This window comes from Mycteria americana, chromosome 6 (genome assembly GCF_035582795.1).
Source record: "Mycteria americana isolate JAX WOST 10 ecotype Jacksonville Zoo and Gardens chromosome 6, USCA_MyAme_1.0, whole genome shotgun sequence".
NCBI classification, from domain to species: Eukaryota; Metazoa; Chordata; class Aves; order Ciconiiformes; family Ciconiidae; genus Mycteria; species Mycteria americana.
In genome coordinates, this window is record NC_134370.1 from 57,334,380 (window position 1) to 57,354,408 (window position 20,029).

At 41.3% G+C, this 20,029-nt stretch overlaps 1 protein-coding gene across 3 annotated transcripts; it reads left to right on the forward strand.

Annotated features, from left to right (window-relative positions):
• Nucleotides 1-602: 602 nt before the first annotated feature.
• On the forward strand, nt 603-14,386 carry LYSMD2 (LysM domain containing 2). 3 transcript variants are annotated; one of them, XM_075506040.1, is made up of 3 exons: nt 625-984; nt 6,271-6,608; nt 13,609-14,386. In XM_075506040.1, exons 1-3 carry the CDS (start codon nt 787-789, stop codon nt 13,658-13,660), a joined length of 588 nt encoding a protein of 195 aa, XP_075362155.1. In that variant the 5' UTR covers nt 625-786; the 3' UTR covers nt 13,661-14,386. The 3 variants fall into 3 exon arrangements, with proteins under 3 accessions (XP_075362156.1, XP_075362157.1, XP_075362155.1); XM_075506041.1 differs by lacking the exons at nt 6,271-6,608; nt 13,609-14,386 and adding an exon at nt 4,369-4,638 and having other exon boundaries at nt 603-984; XM_075506042.1 differs by lacking the exon at nt 6,271-6,608 and having other exon boundaries at nt 610-984.
• Nucleotides 14,387-20,029: the final 5,643 nt, after the last annotated feature.

Genomic DNA, 20,029 nt, shown 5'->3' on the forward strand with positions numbered 1-20,029 from the left:
TAAACTCTGTGCTTCTCAGTCTCTATGACAAAGTCTGCATTGCCAAGACTCCCAGCTGACAAATGGGTCGAAGTCTCAACAGCCACCAGTACTCTGTGCTTGCTCCTTTGTAACTGGTAAGAGAAATCAGAAGTCTCTAAAGTGACACAGATTTTGGGACCCAGCACAAAGAAATGTATCCCTTTTTCTTGGCAAGTGACTAATAAATCCCCATAGCCAGATGAGTCTCCAGTGTTTACGCTCCCGCCCTGCTCTGTGCTCTCAACCCACCCGTGAGGGCCCCGGGGCCCCAGACGCCCCATCGAGGAGGGGGCGGTTTTGGGGAAGCAGAGAGCAGAGGCACAAAGCCTGCAGGGAGACCACCTCACAGAGCGGGGTGCGTGGAAAGAGAGAAGAGCTTGCTCGGTAACTTTTTCTACGAAAACGTGAATTCTTTATCGGCTTGAGCATTAGCCAAAGGCGTGCAAAGCCCGCTCGGGCCTGCCGCAACCTCTTCACCACCAGCAACCCCCCAGGCGCGCAGACCCGCGACTGCGCAACCGCGGCGTCAGGCCGCCAGTGGGCATGCGCGCTGCCCCCGCGCATGCGGCCTCTCCCGCTGCCGCCAGCGGCGCATGCGCGGTGGGCCTGTCGCGAGCCGAGCCGAGCCGAGCCGGAGCCTCCGCCGTTGCCGCCGCCGCCGGGCGGGCGGCGCCTGAGAGGGCGGGGGCGGCGCGCCATGCCCGGGGGCGCGGCGGCGGCTGCGGAGCCGGCACGGAGCCGCGATCGCTGAGGCGCGGCGGGAGCATGGCCGAGTCGCTGCGGGAGGAGCCGCCGGGCGGGCCGGAGTCGGAGGCCGAGCTGTCGCAGCGGCTGGCCCACACCAAGGCTCGCTCGTACGGCAGCACGGCGAGCGTGGCGGCGCCGCTGGCCGAGCGCTACGTGGAGCACCGGCTCAGCGCCGGGGACACGCTGCAGGGCATCGCCCTCAAGTACGGCGTCACGGTAAGGCGAGCGCCGCCGGAGCGGCCGGCCGTCCCGGGGAGCCCGAAGGGCGGCGGGGCCGGCCGGGGAGGGGCTCAGCCCGGGGGCCGCAGCGCCCATAGCGGCGATTGGCTCCCGTAACAGCGGCGCGGAGTTGTTAGGCCCAGAAAGTAACGGAGCCAAAAGGAGAAGATGCACGGGAAGTGAAAAGCAGCCGGGAGATTACAGGGTGAAGTTGTCCCCCAGAGCATTTGCTACCCATCGCGGGCAGGAGATTCAGTTCTTGCCGTGGATACGGTGCTAGTTTCAGTATTTAAAATGCTGACATCTGAATCTTACAACCTGCTTGGAGGGGTCAGCACCCAGTTCTGCTGGTAATGGCTGAAGTTTACACTGCCTGAGACAGGGCACAGGGCCTTTTCCAGCACAGGCTTGAACCTGACAAGTGCTGGGTTTGCAGGACTGGCCGGCAGCCTCTAGGAAGGGAGATGCACATAATCCCAGAATCAGCCTTTGCTCACATGACAATTTACCACTACACTCACTTCAGATTGAAAAAATAATGTAATCAAACTTATCTTGAAAAGAGTCATTATTTTTGAGGTTGACACATAGGCTGTGACAAGAAGAAATAATTTCTTCAAGTAGTTTCAAGGCTAAAAATTCTTCCAGTGTCTATGTGCCAGCCTAGAGGTGATATACAACTAATTTGAAAGTGTTGCAGCTTTTCTGCTCTCTTCCTACAGAGAAGAAAGTTTACTTCTGTGGAAAACGTTGAAAGGCTTATGCCAGCCTAAGACATTCAGAGTCCAATAGGGCCTACCAGCAGGCCCTAACACACTACTGTTCCCCACAGAGCAGAGCTCACCTACCCTACCTTCATTCCAGCTTATTTGGAGCCCAGTGAGCTACCAACTGACGTATCTGTATGCAGCTTCAGTATGCATGCAACATGCAAAATTGCTTGGGGCCGAGCAGCTGATGAGCATAGCTAACAGCATAGTATTAGTACACAGTCAATGTCACTTTCACATCAGCTGCAAAGAGCACCTTCCAGTTGGGCTCTCTTCTAGAAGAGGTACAGTGCAGTCCCAAATGAATAGGTTCTGACTGGAATGGGTTTCCTTTCCTTCTCTGGTTCTGAAAGATCTACTAAAGCCCTCCAGCAACTTCAACAGCCTTTGTTGTGAAAAGGCTTAAGAGTCTATTTCTCTTCCCTTAAGCCACTTTTTACCAAATCTTGTTGACAACAGGACTAGTGGCATTTTGGATTCACTTTGGTCCACATTAAAACAAAGTTTTGCTCACTACGAGGGCAAAGTGACATAGCCACTCAGTGGATTTGAGTTTTTATTTTTGACAGTGCTTTCCATAATGAATAAAGTCTCTCACCTAAGTGATTTAGCTATGTTGTCCTTCATTCAGAAGTGTATTTGCTCACTGCAATAAGTGAAAAATATAAACAGATTACTAAGATAGTAGTTTCCTAGAAGAAAGGCATTTCTCAACACTTTCCAACTCCCTTTCAGCTAAAGTGAAGTTGTGGACCAAACCTGTACAGTCTGAAAAAAATAGGTTTAACTTATGACCCATAAACTTTGTTCATAGTATGAGTTTAATAAGCTTTTGCTGTGCTAATGATGCATTTAAAGTATAAATGCTTTAATGATGCATTTAAAGTATAAATGCTGGGGTTTTTTTAAATATCTCATTCGTTATTTGCTTTAATGTTGCTAGTATTCTGCTTAAGAAACCAGAGCTGCATCATTATAGACTTCAATTGAGGAAGGTTAAACTGACTTGAAATGTCCCTAGGAGCAATGCCAAATTAGCTGCAATCAGCCATTGTGTTTCTGCTTTAATGGGTTTCAGCCCAGGGTAGGAACATATGCAAACATGTTTGTTTTTGGCAAAATGAAGAATCTTACATGTTCATACAATGACAAGGACTGACTTCCTCTAAAGAGTCATTACATTTGCTTCCTGCATCCTGTATACTTGGCTGGAAGTGGCTTGCTGTAATGGAAACATCAGAATTATCTTTGGCTGCCATTGCCTCCGGTATTACTGTTTTTAGAAGTTTCCCCCTGTGGTTTTCCTCACTGGGAATTACTTTACAGCAAGAGACATCCTGTCCAGTGCCCACCTTGGCATGACATAGCATAGGCAGTTTAAGATGGATGAAAACGTTGGGGGAGAGACAGACATCAGTGTGCTTTGTTTGGCCTCATCCTCTGCCCTTCACCCCTCTCCCCCAGATACTGTATTAATCTTGTATGGCTTGTGTTCATTAGATCTTACTTTGAACACTGTTGGGTAAGTTAACACTGGGAATGTTTAGTATCATATTTATGGTTCAGTTGGAGTGTTGTTCTCCATCATACAAAGGTATCCCTTTTGAGGGGAGAAGGAAGAGGACTATTTGTTTCATTGTCAGTCGAAGTAGTTTTGATCGATTAGTTCAACACCAGTTTATGCATTAGTGCAGCTTCAGTTAAAGTATTAACAGCAAAGGCTTTAGCACATGCTTTCACTATTACAGGTCTGTAGCTAACAGAAATTAGTTCAGTTTCCTTAGCACTGAGAAAACTAATGTTAAATCCTGCTCTTCTATGAATGTATGGAGTCATATTGAGTTGTAGAAGGTGCAGTATATATTACACATATCAAATAACCTGTTCGAGGCTGAGAAACGTTCTTTTTAGAACCAAGTATTTCCCATTTCATTGTTACTCAGTGCAGAGGTGCACAGTCATCCAAATGCCACGAGATTATATTTAGAAGGTATTTTAGGAAGAAATAACCAGAGGTAGAGTTACAGTGAAGTAGGATAGAGAACAGCAGTACAGTGCATTATTTATCAGCTGTTGAAGCATCACCTTCCAGCTCCTCTGTAGTAGAGATCTCAGTTTTCAGCTTTTGTACTGTATTTTTAGAGAAAAGCTCCAGCTAGCATTTTAAACATTTTTTGATACCCATCAAGACAGAAAACTTAGACATTTTGACAATTGACATTTAAACTAGCATCTGATGGCCTTTATAGGTCTCATTACTAAGTCAGGCAAAGCTTCCTTTATGCCCTTCAGATGGTACTCAGCTTGGGAGAGAACTTAGAGATACACCATATACTGTGTAAGGGTAACTAAAAATAGTTTCCAGGCTTCAGGAACTGGAAGAGCAATGAGCTTCTCTTACTTGAAGTAGTAGCTTACTATCTGACACTGGATATTAGTTATTCAGCTTTTGAAAGTGATTATTAAATCTAATCATTCCATCATCTTAGCCATCTTCAGCAACAGGTTAGGGTTGTCTTTAAGCAGTGAATACCAATTTTGTATTTTTAATGGATAGAAATAACTTACTGCTGACCTTTGCTCACCATTTTCACTACTCTCACTCTCCCAGACACCTAGCCTTTCTAGAGAGAACCTCCTATTTATTTTTATGGAGAAAAATTTCATCGGGCTTCCAGGACCCAAGCAAATGCATTATACATGACACCGGATCTATAATGGCACTGGAGCAGATACTCTTACCACACAGTACAGGTCTACATTGCGTGCAGGAGTTTATTCCAGTGCTGCAGGTGGCCAGACAGTTTCACATCTGCACAGAGAAGAAAGAGTAACATCTCTACTGTTTTCCCTTGGGTTTAGACAGCTTCCCCTGCTAGTATGTTCAGTGTAAGAAATGCACAGGTATGTTAACCCAATTATTATCTGTTAACAATGGTCTTTTCTTTTGCAATTGGGAAGGATTCCAAGTAGTGTCAGAGCAAAGTTTAAAGAGTTTAAGACTGACAGGTGTAAGATGGTAGAACAATTTTTTCCATCATCTCAGTGCTGAACTGAAGATACTTCAGACTTCGAAGTAGTGAGTGGCTAGTGCTTAGAGCGCTCAGCTGTTTCTGGGCAACTATACTAGCAGTAAGAGTCCTATTATTACAAGGCTTACAGTCTTTGTTCTTATTCAGTTTAGCTCCATTTAGTTTAATAAAATGAGTAACACTTCTAATGCAGGCAATAGGTATTTTCAGTTCTCTTTATACTTGTTTTCAAGCAAGTTTTATTTAGAGTGCATTTATCATTGCAGTACTGATTAGGGATTTCTGCTTATTGCAGTTACCAGAGGACCAGAATGGTCCTTTTTTTCTTTCACTTAGGACTTTTCCTAATGAAATCATGAGTTCAGGTTATAACTAAAGCTTAAAGTCACATAATCATGGATACTGATTTCTGTGCTTTTTTAAAGCTTGCAGTTGAGAAATAGGAAGCTAGTTTAACTGTTACTGGCTTGGAAGGGAAATTTTGATGAGTAAGAACTTAAACAACATTCTTAGTAGGCAGATAGTATAAATATTTACTGGGAGCTTTTCTTCGCCTGTAAAGCAATGGCATTTATAATAGCTTCTCAGGTTAAGTATAGAACAAGTGGGGCTTTATGCATTAGTATGCTGAGAAAGATGGGATAGTCTTCTTGCTTCTGCCATGAGATCATCTGTGCTGATGAGTAGGTTGCAAGAAGTACTTTGGGTAAAAGATGCATAAAAAAGTATTTGACATTTATGTGGTGGGTGTTACCATGCATTATTACATACATGAGTTTGCTGTTGATCATGCTGTAGGTTCAGTTTACTGGACAAATGCAGCCACTAGTCTATGCAACTGCATTACAAAGCGTTTAAGAGTCCCCCATTCTTTTCACTGCCTGACTTCTCACTGAAAGTGAGGACTTCATGTGAAGTCTGAATTTGTTACATCAGCTAGGGGGAAAATACTATGGATATACTGCTCTTCCAAGACTTGTGGTGCTCACTATTCATAACTAGCATGTCCTAGAATGCTCAAGGTAACTTTATTGCCCCTTGTTTGTATTATGCATGGTTTTTACCAGAGAGTTCACCTACGGCAGCCGCTAGCAGTTCTGAGCCTTAGTCTAATATAAAGCCAAATCAGCAGCACTTTTGCAATAGAATTTTTATTCTTTGGCAAGTTGTTCATGTGAGCCTGTATAGGGATTAGAAGACTGTTCAAGAAAAGCATTTTTAGGTACTGCAAGACTTTAGAAAGACCAGTATTTTGGAGTCAAGTCTACATAAATGGAAGAAGCTAGGGTGTTGAGTTAACAAGGCTAAGACAGAACATACACTCTGAAATCACTTCGAATGCAAAAAAATCCTTTCCTGAAGTCATTGCTGCTGCAAAGAAAGTATAGATTTATTTTAACTAAAGGTTACTGTACTAAAGAAAGTTAGTACTTTATACTTTGCCAAAACCTAATAACTTACATTTTTCCTATCTTTTTCAGATGGAACAAATAAAGAGGGCAAATAAACTGTTCACTAATGACTGTATATTTCTGAGGAAAACCCTGAATATTCCTGTTATATCAGAGAAACCATTACTGTTCAATGGACTTAATTCACTGGAGTCTCCTGAGAATGAAACTGTTGACAGCTCCCCTTCTTGTGATGAAGGACTAGTGACAGTTCAGGAAGAAAGTAGTTCTTCTCCCAGTCCTCAAGAGCCTGACAATCAGCCCACTGCACCAGAAGAACTATCTGCCAAAGATTTCCTACAGAGATTGGACTTGCAGATTAAGTTATCCAAACAAGCAGCCAGAAAACTAAAAGATAACAGTGTCAGGTAAATGCCGCTTTTAGTATTAAGCATCTTAATTTCATCCTGAAGGCTTTTTAGTCTCAGCTGAACCCTCTTTGTGGGGGGTATCTCAGACAGCATCTGTAGTTTTAATTTGTCAACAGCAAGTCTATACTATTATCATGCACCAGATACATTCAGAACACACCATTATCAGATACCTTGATATGGCAGTTATAAAGGCTGCCTCACAATACGTTGTTTATAGAATAGCAATAATATTCCATGACAGCTAGAAGGCCAGTATTCTCCAAGATGTCTTGCTATGTAAGTTGGCAACTATTTAAGCAAAACCATAGTTTTCAGTAGAGTACTAAGCCAAGGCCTATGTGGAAGCTGTTTGCATACAGCAAGGCATCATTGCCTTTTTCTTCTGTCCCAAATTGCCTCATAATTGTGTAAATATTCTCCATGTTGCAGTTTCAGTTAAGCTATCCAGTCTCCTTTCCCTATGCAGTCCCTACCTTTGTGGATCTGCCTATACAGACTTCTGTCGTTTCTTCAGTATTTCTTCTACAGCCAAGAGCTCCCACACACTTTACTCATAGAAAAAGCAGTACCTTTTGACCTCTCTGCCACAGTGATTATCCCCTCACATATGTAGGCATCCCATGGAGAGTACAGAAAGACTTAGAGCAAGAATGGACTTCAGTAGTGTTTGTTTTCCCATGTCGCTGAGACAAGCTTCCTCAGCTTGTTCGCAAGCAGTCTCTTGGGCTGGTTGTCTGGCCTGTTTGTTCTCTGCAGAAATTGCCTCAGCGGGTGATGCCAAAGTGCCCTTTCTCATGACAATAAAAGGTATGGCTGCAGGGGACTGGTATCACTTCTCTTACCAGAGAGCTGGAGAGAGGTTGTGCCTGCAGATACGTACTTTGCTTTTGCAAATTTGTTTAATGCAGAACTTCTTCCATCATCCTGGTTCACTTCACATGCTCTGATTTTGAGCACAAGCAACATACTTTTCATGTTAAGAAGAAAGTAACCTTTCAGGACCAAATCTATTGAGCACAGAGTCCCATCATTTCTTTAAAAAGTTAAGGGATTATTTCGGCAACTTAATTTTGTTCAATAGACAAAAATTTGAGGAGGAGCAGTATATCGCATTTAGTAATTGGACAAGCCTCATTTGGAGAAATATCCCATAAGACAGCTTAAGGTAATTCATTACCTATTGCACTCCACGTACAACTTTTCCATTGCCAGAAGGACACTGGTTTAGAGTTGCAGTCTCAGGGAAGGCTGGAACACTTTCACATCTTGTTAACACACTTGTCAATTATTTCCTTTTGAATTGATTACATGTGAGAGGAAGAACAGCTGTTGGAACTCAGATCCTTCTCTATTCAAACTCATTCACTTGCACTGTTATATTTGAAACCATGTAGAGCATCTATCAAAGTGTGACGCTGCTCAGATCATTAGACGTATGTTTCTAACGCAGATTAGAGTGGGTGTTGACCCAGCAGTTAAGCTGGGTGACAGGAAACCACAGTCCCTGCCAGAGGAAGGCAATTATTTTAACATCCCTTCAACAAAATAAAATGCTAATTTACAGAAGGAAATTCACTTAGACCTTGCTGCACCATGAGCAGAGCCAATACAGTGAGAGTGACACTGCACAAGTAGTACACTGCTACTACTAATATCCATTTCCTATATTGCTTAAGTTAAAACTTGGGAAATGAGAGCCTGGTACCATATTTCCTCCCAAGGAATAATAGATACAGGAGGAGGAGTTATTTTCCCACCTCCTGCTCAGATTTAGCAGGTAATTTTCTTAATTATGCATAGAGCACAGATTTTATTGGTCATGATGCTACAGGAAGCATGAAGTACAGGACTGCAGGCTATCTGCTGAGCCGGATGTTATCCAAAGCTTCTGAAGAGAAAAAGCTTCCTGTATGTCTGATAAAGTCTTCATAATATCACCTTCCACCCGACCACCTCTGGCTTTCAGTCATGGCTCACAAAAGCCATCTTTGCTTTATCTTCTCCAACTGTGTTCACCACTTTACAGTCTGACAGGAAGTGCCAGAGGACCAAAGTGAATGTTTACTCCTTGCAGAGAGCAGGAGTAGAGGGAGACCATTGCCAAAAGCCCTGGAGATACTTCTCAGCTATGTTCCATCAATGGTATTTCTGGGCCCGCACTGGAAAGTGGCAACATTCCTTACTCTGCTCCAGCAGCTCCCCAGGATGCACGTGTTCTCCCTCCAGCCTAAACCTTTCTTGTCCCTTGCTTGGAGCAGGAGGCCTTGAAAATTGGACAGCCATCATGGTAGTAGGCCAGTGTCATGAATACACAAATTTTCAATTTTACAGTGAAAGCCATTTATGAAATTGAGTGCTGTTTCCAGCTACTCTGGCCTTCTGCATTCAGATTGCCTTGTCAATGCCTGTTTAGAATGTGACATGCACCAACACTGTGGTTTACTTGAGTGCCTGTTTGAGAGTAAGAAAGGAGCACCTAGAGTTACATGCACTACCATCAAAAGGGACATTGGAACTAAGAAAACTGCAAGCAGAAGCAGACTATCAGTTCTAGAACTTGAAGAGTCGTAACTTCTCACCATACCCGTGAGCCTGATTTGACAGATGGAGAGAATCACGACATCTCTTAAATTGCTCTTTACTTTGGTCTCCCTTAAAGTTGCCAAGAACGCATGCACATACGTGCACTGATTCTGATCAAACTTTACAGGCAGTTTCATAGTCAGAAACTGCCTTGTGCTACAAAGACAGCTTAAGGTGAATTACATAGTTTAATCATAACTCTTGAAGTCACCCTTTAAGTGCTTCCAAAGGAATAAAGTATATTACTCTCTAAAGTCAGCTTCTTCCCAGCTAAAGCCTCTTGCTGTTAGGTAGAAAGATTGAGGAACACATAGGTGCAGATTTAGACTAGATATTAAACTTTAATAGCCATGCAAGTAGACAAGCATTAAAGATTATAGAATGTAATCCACGCAGTTTGTGCCAGCTGATTTTCACTATTAGAGTTTATATAAGCATATGGCTAGATCTGCGTGTAATACTACTTTTTACTAGAGTTTCATTGAGCAAGAAATCATTGGTTAATGAATCCCCCAGTCAGCCATATTTACCCAAGGTGCAGCTCTAGGTGAACAGCTTAAGGCTGTAAGACCTGTTTTTGTTTTGAGCAATATTTTTATAATAGGCCAAAAGAAATGCAAAAGTATTAATATAGTTGTTTGTAGCATATGTTGCTAACTCACATATTTGCATATTAGGGAAGAATACCCATTGTTAGTTTTATCCACATATGGAAGAAAACCAACTTGTAATAGTTTGAGAAAATACGGTAGTGCTTCATCTTGCCGAAAATGCTGTTATGCAGGTTTCAGGATGCTGAAACTGAAATTGAGTTTAGTGATGCTTTTTGTATCAGCTAGTTGAACACCAGAGGTCTAATGCAAGGTCTTTATAGAGTTCTTAATATTTTAGGGTGGTACTGTGGTAGGCTACAACACTAGAGCCATACGCTGTGCTTCTGGGATAGGTCACATCTTTCTGCATTTGCCTTTTAGTGACTCATTGTGAAAACCTTGTAATTGAATAGAGCCACTCTAATCATTATTGTTTATGCGAGCCAATACAATTAACTGGTGTGCAGCCCTGGAACAGAACCATAGAATCATTTAGGTTGGAAAAGACCTTTAAGATCATTGAATCCGACCATAAACCTAACACTGCCAAGTCCACCACTAAGCTGTAGATTGTCATCTGCTCAGTTGCTTTGACCTGAACCTAGGAAAGAGTGTTGAAGCATTTGAAACTGATAACTAATTGAGTTAATTTGCCCAATAATTGTTCACCATCATTGGCTATCAGCTAAGGAAACAGATACCTCAGTAAAGGAGGCTGCCTATGGAGAATCCGGTTTTCAGGCTTCCAGAAGCTATTAACTCACTAACTCAGATTGCTGCCTTGTTTAATTGTGAATTCTAGAAGCATCCAAGCATTGGATTCAAGTTTACTTGTTCACACTCAGGTGCGCTTGGTCTTACAGAAGTGGTTATTAGCATTTTCTATTGTGGCCTGATGCATACAATAGTTTGCAGTAGATGTCTTTCAGCTCCTGTAAACTGCTGGGCAAAGTGGCAACAGCAAACAGGAAGAGACAGCACTATGAAGCATAGTAATGCTGTGCTGTTCCTTTCCCTTTGCCTGAAGGAGAATGTTGCAGTGACTTACCACTTTGCTATTTTAAGCATCTTAAAAGTGAAGAAAATTGGTCATTAAACATACACACACTGCCACGCCGTTGCTTGCAGACCATGGACCAGAGCTACTACTGTGTAATTTTATTTCATATAAAGCTTGGCTTGTTTTTAAGCCATCAGAACAGACTTGTACTTGCTGTGTACAGTTCTGAAGATCTACATTAGTAGTATTTCCTGGCCATTACCTTGGTTTGGAGTAATGTGTTGTACACCTCATAACACAGCCTAGTACTGCAGCCTGGGACAGAAGGTTACAAGCTGTTCTTGCCAACCCTTACTGCCAGCTACAGCATGCCTGAGCCTTGGTCAGAAATTTATTTTGCACATTACAGCCAGTCACTGCTTTCCTTAGGTTCAAAGCATAATGACCTACTACGTGGTTCTTATGTCCCTGCCACATACAGAAACCCCTCAAAGCTGGCTGTGACTCAAGGGCCAGTCTTCTGCCCTTTACTGACAATTGCCAAGTAAGAGCCCATAGTCCAAGTGCGTATTTCACAAGGGAAGCGGAGACGAACAGCTTAGACTAGCTGTTTTGTTACTTTGATGTCTGAAGACCTGCTAATACAACATCACTACTTCAACTCTTCAGTTCTCCATATTCACCCCTACTATCCACCACAATCAACTGCAGCTAATTTCAGTCCAGTGTGACTGTTGCTATGTCATGATGGAGGTTATTCCTATATTAAGGCTTTCAAGGAAAAGAAAAGAAAAAAAAAAAGACTGAAAGGCTGATTCTGACAGCCTCTGATTGGAAGGAAGGTCTTTTTGCTATAACTGCCACATTTTATTCTACTTCAAGGCGAAACAAAACTAAGAAGTACAAAGTAACTTTCAGTGTACAGCATAGAAAGTAAGCTTCTCCCCTGCTGGACAGTCTAAGCTCTGAAAATACAGTTGTTCTCCTTCATCCTCACAAACTAGCAGGAGATTGCTATTTGCAACTATGTTCTGGGCATACATGGCTAGAAACCCATTGCCCCAGAAGGGCATATATCAGAGCTTCAGAATATAATTTTTGAAATATTTAGCTTCAGCCAAGTAGTTACGGTTGAATTTTACAGTGCTGCAGTCCAATCTGACAAGCTTGGTATGTTGATAGGTGTAAATTCTGAAAAAAGTTTTTAAATGTCATCTTGAGACAATTTATCGATCAAAAGTGCTTTAGTGCTTATTCAACTAAACATGAATTGTCTGCTTCCTTACTTTACTGTCATGCCAGGTATTATGAACAGCATCTGCAAATTACAGTATTCCATGGCAGTTTTGCAATGCAGAATTGATGATATAAGGAAAGATACCACTTAAATATACACAGCTCATCTGTATCTTAAGAATCATGCTTGGTACTGGGTCTGTAGCATCACTAATATACATAGATGTAGTATTTGTAAGAAAGGCTAAAATCTGTTTTCAGTACTACTATAACCACACATCCCTGCAATGACTACCAGTTTCATCCAAAACCTGTTTTTTGAGGTTTCATTTTTTTGACAAGATTGTTTCAAGGTAACAGCAATATCACATCTTTGGCTTAAGAAGATAATTTTGCTGGACTACCCAAGAACAGGGAAGGGCTAGGAAAATGAGTGCAAGTTACTCAGCTGCTTGGTTAGTTTGTAGGGTTCTTTCTCTGATTCTATTCTTTGGGGGGGTTATATGAAATTTAAGTTGTAGATAAATAATCATGTTTAGAAGTTAGTAGGGAAAAGTATGCATGATTGGGGTTTGGAATACTATTGGAATATATAGTTTACCTTATATCATTATTAGACTATTTGAATAACTGTACCTTTGTATGGAGGCATATACAGTATTAAAAGTAACTGGAAATCCTTTGAAGCTCACAGTGTAGCAACTGTTAACTCTTTCAGTTCTCACCAAAACACCAAAATTGGCAGCAGCTTTAAGAACAGGCTCTCAGGAACATAATTTTGAGGCTACAGTAGTAGAAAATGCTAAGGTCTCCAAAGATCATGCTTGAATTAGTACCGGATGCTGCACTGCAATAGGTTTACATAACCACTTTTTTTTAAAGGCAATATTGTCAAGTAAACAGTAGGCAGACTGAATTTTCCTGAGGATTTTTTAATAGCAACACTACTTTGGCTTATCCAGTCATTGCATTAACAATAGCACTTGTGGGCAACTATTTTCTCTCAAGAAAATCCGAGTGATCCGTCTCAATACTGATTGATGCACAGGAAGTATACATCAAGGAGCCCACTCCTTGATAGCCTTGCAGCATCAGGACACAGATCCAGCTACAGCTATGATGGACTGCTCCTGTTCTTGCCTCATTTGGTCCATCTGCATCCCCCACCATTTGAAAGGCTGAAACAAACCTACAACTAAGCTTGCTTTTTTTAAAAAAGAAATTGAAAGCAACAGTACTGGAACTCCAGCATGTCCTACACTTGTTTATCCTTTACAGTATTTCTTATTGATTTGGCACTGTCATGTCAAGAATAGTTCATTAAACTCTAAATATGTTCTGATGTTGTTGAACTTAGACAGCTTTACTTGTTATGCTGTTTCAAGAACAGAATGCTGAAAACAAGAACTCCAGAGATGTATAAGGAACAGTAGTATACTGCAGGTAGTATTCCTGTTAGGCAATGAGAGTTCTTATCTATTTTGATCCATTAGGAAAACTGGTTATCTGCATTTGCATTACAGTTTTACTGTTGAGACATGACACGTTCCTGATCTGATGATTATGATCATTTTCTTTTTAGAGAAGAGGAGAATGAGGAAGGCCCCTATGCAACTTCTTCGTATCACCAGTAGAAGACACATGTGATGGCCTGAAAACTTTCCATGAAATCAGTTCTTAAAGAACTAAATGGTCAATAATTCAAAAACCAAGTCTTTTGGACTCATCGTCTTGATGTACTTAAAACAAGTCATGAATGGGTAATTGCACTGAAATTATGACCTCTTCTGCCTTCCGTAGGTTAATGTCCTTATGCTATATCAACAAAGGGTTTAAGCCTTCCAAAACTAGCAATGGCCTTTATACCCCTTCTGTGCAAACTGTAGCATGGTAGCAACAATATATCCTTGAGGTCACCTTTATGCAGGATGTTGATCTTTAGTAAAGATTTTGTAAATACTTGTTAAAGTGAAATTTGTTTTAAGTATTTAAAAATATTAAATAAGTTTGCTTGTCAATGACAAACTATGAAAATAATAGAAGTTTACTTATTCTGCAAACACAGGCAAGTTTGCTGTGGAAGTTTTGTCTATTTCAGGGCTGCAGAACTTGGCTCTGAACTCTGTGTGTTTGTCTGTATGTGGTTATGATGTATTCCTAGAAGGGGAAATTCAACTTGTTTTGATTAGTTAAAGCCTTTATGGTTAAACAACTGTTTGCAAATTGGATTTCTGTTAATAAAAGGGAAGAGTTACAGCAAGAGATTTTTCTTTGTGAGATATGACATTGGAATCTCAGATGTGTGTTCTTGTGTGCAGTTATATTTTGTGTGGTTTTAGTTTAATAAATACAAAAATACCGATGTGTCTGTTCATTATGAAGTCAGCTTGGTTCTAGTGTGGTTTTTGTGAAGAATGGTTTTTCTAGTTACATGGGCTAATTTCAGGGCAGATAATCTCCTTTACAATATAGCTTACCTCCTAAATGAGACCTGTGAGAACTATTTGATCTAGTTGTGCAGTCAAGAAAACGGTGTTAAGATTAGTAAGAGCCACACTGGTAAGCCTTCACTGTTCTGAGAAGAGATGCCAGTATTCAAGTCTGCAGGTGGACCCCACCTGAAGCTCAGGAAGGCGGAGTGCAGACTGCATTCCTTCTTTGCCCTGAAGTTAATGTATTAGCAAATTCTTGTTAAGCATCCTACAATTTTTCCTCAAGTATTCAGTAAGATGCTGTTTCCTATATATCAGCTCATTTATATAGTTTATTGCTCTCTCAAAGCAAAAACTTTCTGCAGTATGTTAAGATGGAAGCAATATAGAAAGTTACATTAATTTACTAAAACTAGAAATAAAAATTCAGTGGCACACAAATTAACAAGAACAGGGAAAGCTTAGAGTGAATAAAAGTAAGCATTGATTTTTCTTGAAGAGACTGGTGAATAAGTTTTAGGTCTTGTATCTTTCTTAAATTGGAATTTGTATCTATTCCTTACAGGATAATAATTTCTATTGTTGTCAGTTAATTTCAGTAGGACGTTACCAGAACCAGAACCCTACCTTCAAGCCCATTTATATTTTATAGTCCTATAGAAAAATTTAATCCTTTTCTACCAAAGACCTGCTATTGTAATACCCTCACCTATCTAGCACACACAGGACTAGGGTGCTTTGCTGAGCAGGTCAGAAGCACAGCTTTCCTTGCACAGCAAGCACACCTCTGGCAGCCACACGAGGCTGACCAAGCTCCTGGCAGAGCCACACTTCACTCCATCCTTCTCAAGAGTGCTGCTGTGCTCGTGAGCTGGAGAACCTTCAGGACAAACAACAGAAGATCAGTGACACCATTTACATCTGCTTCTCCTGACTGAGAAAGCCATACAGAAGTGCAAGGGAAGAAGCAGCTGTGCCAGCCTGGAGACCTGGTTGGGCAGAGACCCACCACCGCACACCCTTCCCCCCAGACACGGGCAGAGTTCAGCCCAGCCCCACAGCTCAGGCCAGCAGCACCCCAATTGACCCACAGCATCTCTGGAAATCCCACTGCACCAGCACTTGACATCCATTGCAAAGCCATTAGCATAACACAGCAGAGACACCTAACCCATCTGTTCCACACAAGCATCTTCCCACGGGGGTCTTCAACACCACCATTAACCACAACAAAGGCTGCTGGCAGCTGCCCGCAAGAGGCCCTACCTTGCTGGCCGCAGCCCCAGAGCAGGTCTCCACTCCTTGCCTGCTACACAGACACTCTTCACAGTGCCCCAAGGGCACACTTCTCAGCAGCGGGCCAGAGAGGGCCTTAGCTTTTGCTTCCACTCCGTCTTCCTTGACTCTTCCAGTCCTATTTACCCAAACCTGCAGAAACCCCTCTCCCCTACCCTGGGCGGGGGTTGCTCTTTATGGCCGCAGGGCCCTGACAGAGCCCCTGGGCAGCTGGGTCTCCTCAGCAGGGCGGCAGCTGCAGGCAACCTGGCTTTTGCCCAAGCGCTAATTAAACGGGATTCTCTTTGTCCCGGCAGCCTATTGCAACGTGGGCGAAAAGTTACATTTTGTTGTGTTTCATTAATGCCTGTTCCTGGTTTTCAGGTAGATAGATGCGTGTTGCATAATCCCTAGGGCAACGACAGGGACCGAACGCCCATTTTTTATGTACAGGTAAAATATTTTTAGAAATTGCTTTCCTGTGCCTCTGCAAGTGTCTCGCAGCCCTTCGTTGGCGTGAGGTCCCGTGACCCGGCGCGGCTGCTGCGCGGCTGGGCTGCAGCCCTGCGCGGGGCGGCTGGTCACGCGCCCCCGGCAGGCACACCGCACGCAGCAGGTCTGCTCGGCCCCAGGGAAAACTGAGCAGATGAGAGAAAATGCTGCCTGGAAAGAGTCTATCTGTCATATATTCAGAGTAATTCAAGATGGAGTTTTCCTACTCTGTAAAAAAGGGTTTCTTAAGACTCTGAAATAGCCAATGTTTTAATATCTTAATCCACATTGTCATATTATTACTCAATGACAGTTTTTCCTGTATATTTTATATATTGTTTATACATTATCCTGTGTATTTTGCTTCTCACTCTACCTTTATTCTTCCTGCACTTGTAACTTCATTCTTTGTCTATATATTTAGACCGGTCCTGCAAGGTGTGGTTTAAGGTTGGAACGGGGCAATTTCAGGCCGAAGTGAAGCACACAGTGCAGGTAAAATTCCATGTTTTGCAGCTAGTCTGTGGTGGGAAACCTGCACATTTGCAGTTTTGTTTTTACATATTTCTTCAGTCAAAGCTTGAAAAGTCAAAACCCGGGCAGGTTTGGAGTAGGATCTTTTTAAATGAAATACAGGTCATATCCCATAAGAAATTTTCATTTGGGACTCATTTCAATGTGTCTGGAGGCTACTAAACCCCTGGAAATCCAGCTAACTCAGCCATCAGGTGCTGTAGTTGCATCTAACATTCTCGGTTGCATCCCCCTTCCTGCAGACATCACGATGAACTCCTGTTGCTCCGTGGTGCAGCATGTCCTCAACAAGCTGGGCAGTGGATAGAAAAGATGCATTCCCTTTAACACACAAGAGCAGCCTTGTACTACTGTAGCTTGTAGTAAAGTGTTTAATAAAGTACAGTATCAGAAAGAATAGTCTAATAGAAAAGCTGAAAAGGTGAATAGCATATATATTGTACTTGTTACATTTTCAGTGATAATTTAGGGAATGAAGGATTTCTGAAGGACCCAGCAGAGATACAAACAACATAGAAACTGATTTTTGTCAAGGTAAGAACCAGAGATGTGCAGGTGTTGAAAATACCTTTCTCACCAGGAAAAAGGAAAGCACTGACAGAATATGATTCACTAAGTATGTACTAAACACACTAGCAGCAGATGTCCAGTGCTAATGTGCTCCAAGTGTTCCCTTCAAAATAAGGACTGATCTGTGGTGCAGGCTGAAACTCACGTCACTGGGTTTGATTTTATTTAGCGTAAGTCATAGCCTTTTAGAAATGCAGGGTGATTCATCAGGCTGGCTGTGTTTTGACTGTCTAGTTCTGAAAGGTATGATTTACCGATAGGCGTTCATTTGATGTAGCAGCAATGAAACCAGTATTTGAAGCATTCAAATAACAAGTTTAATGGGCTTGGGCAGGATGGGAAGTGAATCTAGTTTGAAGAACATAGCTGAGATTGCTCATCTATCTGTCAGAGGGCTTGCTCTGTTCTCAGCTAGTCATCAGGCTGGTCTAATTGGTCTACATATGGACCCCAAGTGATGCACAGCAGCAGGGTAAGCACAGAATAGGTCCAAGAACGTGTGTACTCTGAACTGGAATCAGGTGATACCCATTGTTTGGACTTCTTTTTTCTAAATGATGCCATCTATGCTTCGTTGAAGTTATAAAATTTGCAAAACTGAGAGGTTAAAAAATATTGTACTAGCCTTTTTGTGGACACAAACAGTTCATAATCACAGGCTGCTAGTTGATGACATCTTTCCATTAGTACCAGACTCCTGCATAGACTCCTGAGAGGCCAAAGTAAGAACCTAACTTCCAATGAAAATTAAAAATACTATTATACTAGTCATTATTTTGACAGGAGAAGGAAGTTTGCTTTTTTTTTTTAAAGCAGCCCTTGGGGAAGGAAAGTTTCTCCTTTTTGTTTTTTAAGTGCAGATCCTAGATCACTACCACTTCCCCAACTGTAAAGGTCTATGGTTAGTTAGCTTTCTCCTGATTTCTTTCATAAGTCCAAAAGTACACTTTTCCAGTGTGATATTCACAGAAGAAAGTAAGTCACAAGCTGTTGCAGAAAACAACTGAGATCTATAGGGACAAGAAGAAACTCTGTTCTTTGGGAGCATTAGCAGATAATAATAATAATAATAATAATAATAATAATAATAATAATAATAATAATAAAGATTAGAGGGTTTAGATGAGAACAAATTAGATGAGAACAAATACACTGATTCAAAATAACGGGAATTCTTTTTTCCTAATTATTTTCTGCAGTGTTTCTAAGGGACTATTTTTCAAACAGGGAAGTTACATTGACTACATTTCTGGATACAGTTTTTATCTTAAAATAAATACCACCATTAGTGACTGATATTGCAATTCAATGATCCGTATCAGGATGTCTATGAGCAGGCAGTGACGTACTTTTTGTACGCTAGAAAGTATTCATTGGCTTATGTATCTTCAGTTTTCAAATAGATATGCTGTTACACCTCATTGCTATCACATCCATTTAATATTTGTTACCAATAATGTTCTGTTGATAACATTCAGTTGATAATTTATGTTTTGCAGGGATTCCAAAGTTTACTTCAGTTGGCTAAGAAACATTGCTCAAATCTCCTACTCCTCCTTAACCTCCAACTGTGCGGAGAAAATAAGGAAGGAAATGATCTGCCCGTTTAACATTTACAGAACTCTGTGCTGTGCAGGCAGTGCTGTAAGTCAGCATCTCCCTTCATTGGCAGGCAGATACCGACCTCTACATCAGCTAACATTATGTGACTGTATCAGTCTCAGAAGCATCATGAGTTTTTTAAAAAAATCAGAGCAAGGATAACCTCAATTATCAATGAAGAACCTGTAAGTAAAGAGAACAGGGCTTTCCTGGAGTTCATTTAGACAAATGACTGCTGCAGGGGATAAGTCTCAGGACTTACATCTTCTGGAACTCAGTTTAAAATTCACTTTTCTAAAAGATTCTTTACCTTTGATCTTGCTTCATGAGTTCTTCATACGTAAAATCATCCCTTCACTTAAATATAAAAGATCTCATAAACCATTCTTCAAAACCTCTGTAAGTTGAGGAAGAAGTATGAGAGCGACATTTTTGTTTTCCTTTTTCATTCCTTAGGAGGTACCAAATTCTTGGCTAATGATAGCATATATGTGCCCAAAAAATAGTTTTCCAAAATAACACTGCTCAACACAGATCAGAAGTCAGTAAACACACCACAGCCTTGATATTCAGAGATGCTGAGATATGATAGGTTCTTTAAATTAAGTCTTTCTGAAAAGCAGGGCCCATCTTCCTAAAAACATCTCTGGTTGCAAACTCTCCTTCCCATGCAAAATTGCTTGGGATTTGCTTTCCTTGAATTGCTTTCCTTTTTTTTGTTCTTTAAAGAAAGTAATGGCTATTTACACTTGTTATCAGGCTACTCACATCAGGAATTCAACTAATTATGCATGCACAATCATCAAATGGTGCACCAAAGAGAATGTTTATACATGCTGAATGAAGCAACAACGGGGAGAATACAGCTCTGTAATATGTAGTGACAAAGATGCATCAGTTAGCTAAGGACACTATAGTCCAAGTTATAGAATACTACATAAAGAAATAAAAAAGGGTCAAGAAAAAAAAGGTATTTAGGATTTAAAAACAAGATTTCTGGATATAAAATCATATTAAGATTAATGAAAACTTTAATAGGTAAATTATTTTCAAATATTTTATTTAGAGAACTATGAACTATTTTCTAATAATGCCCTT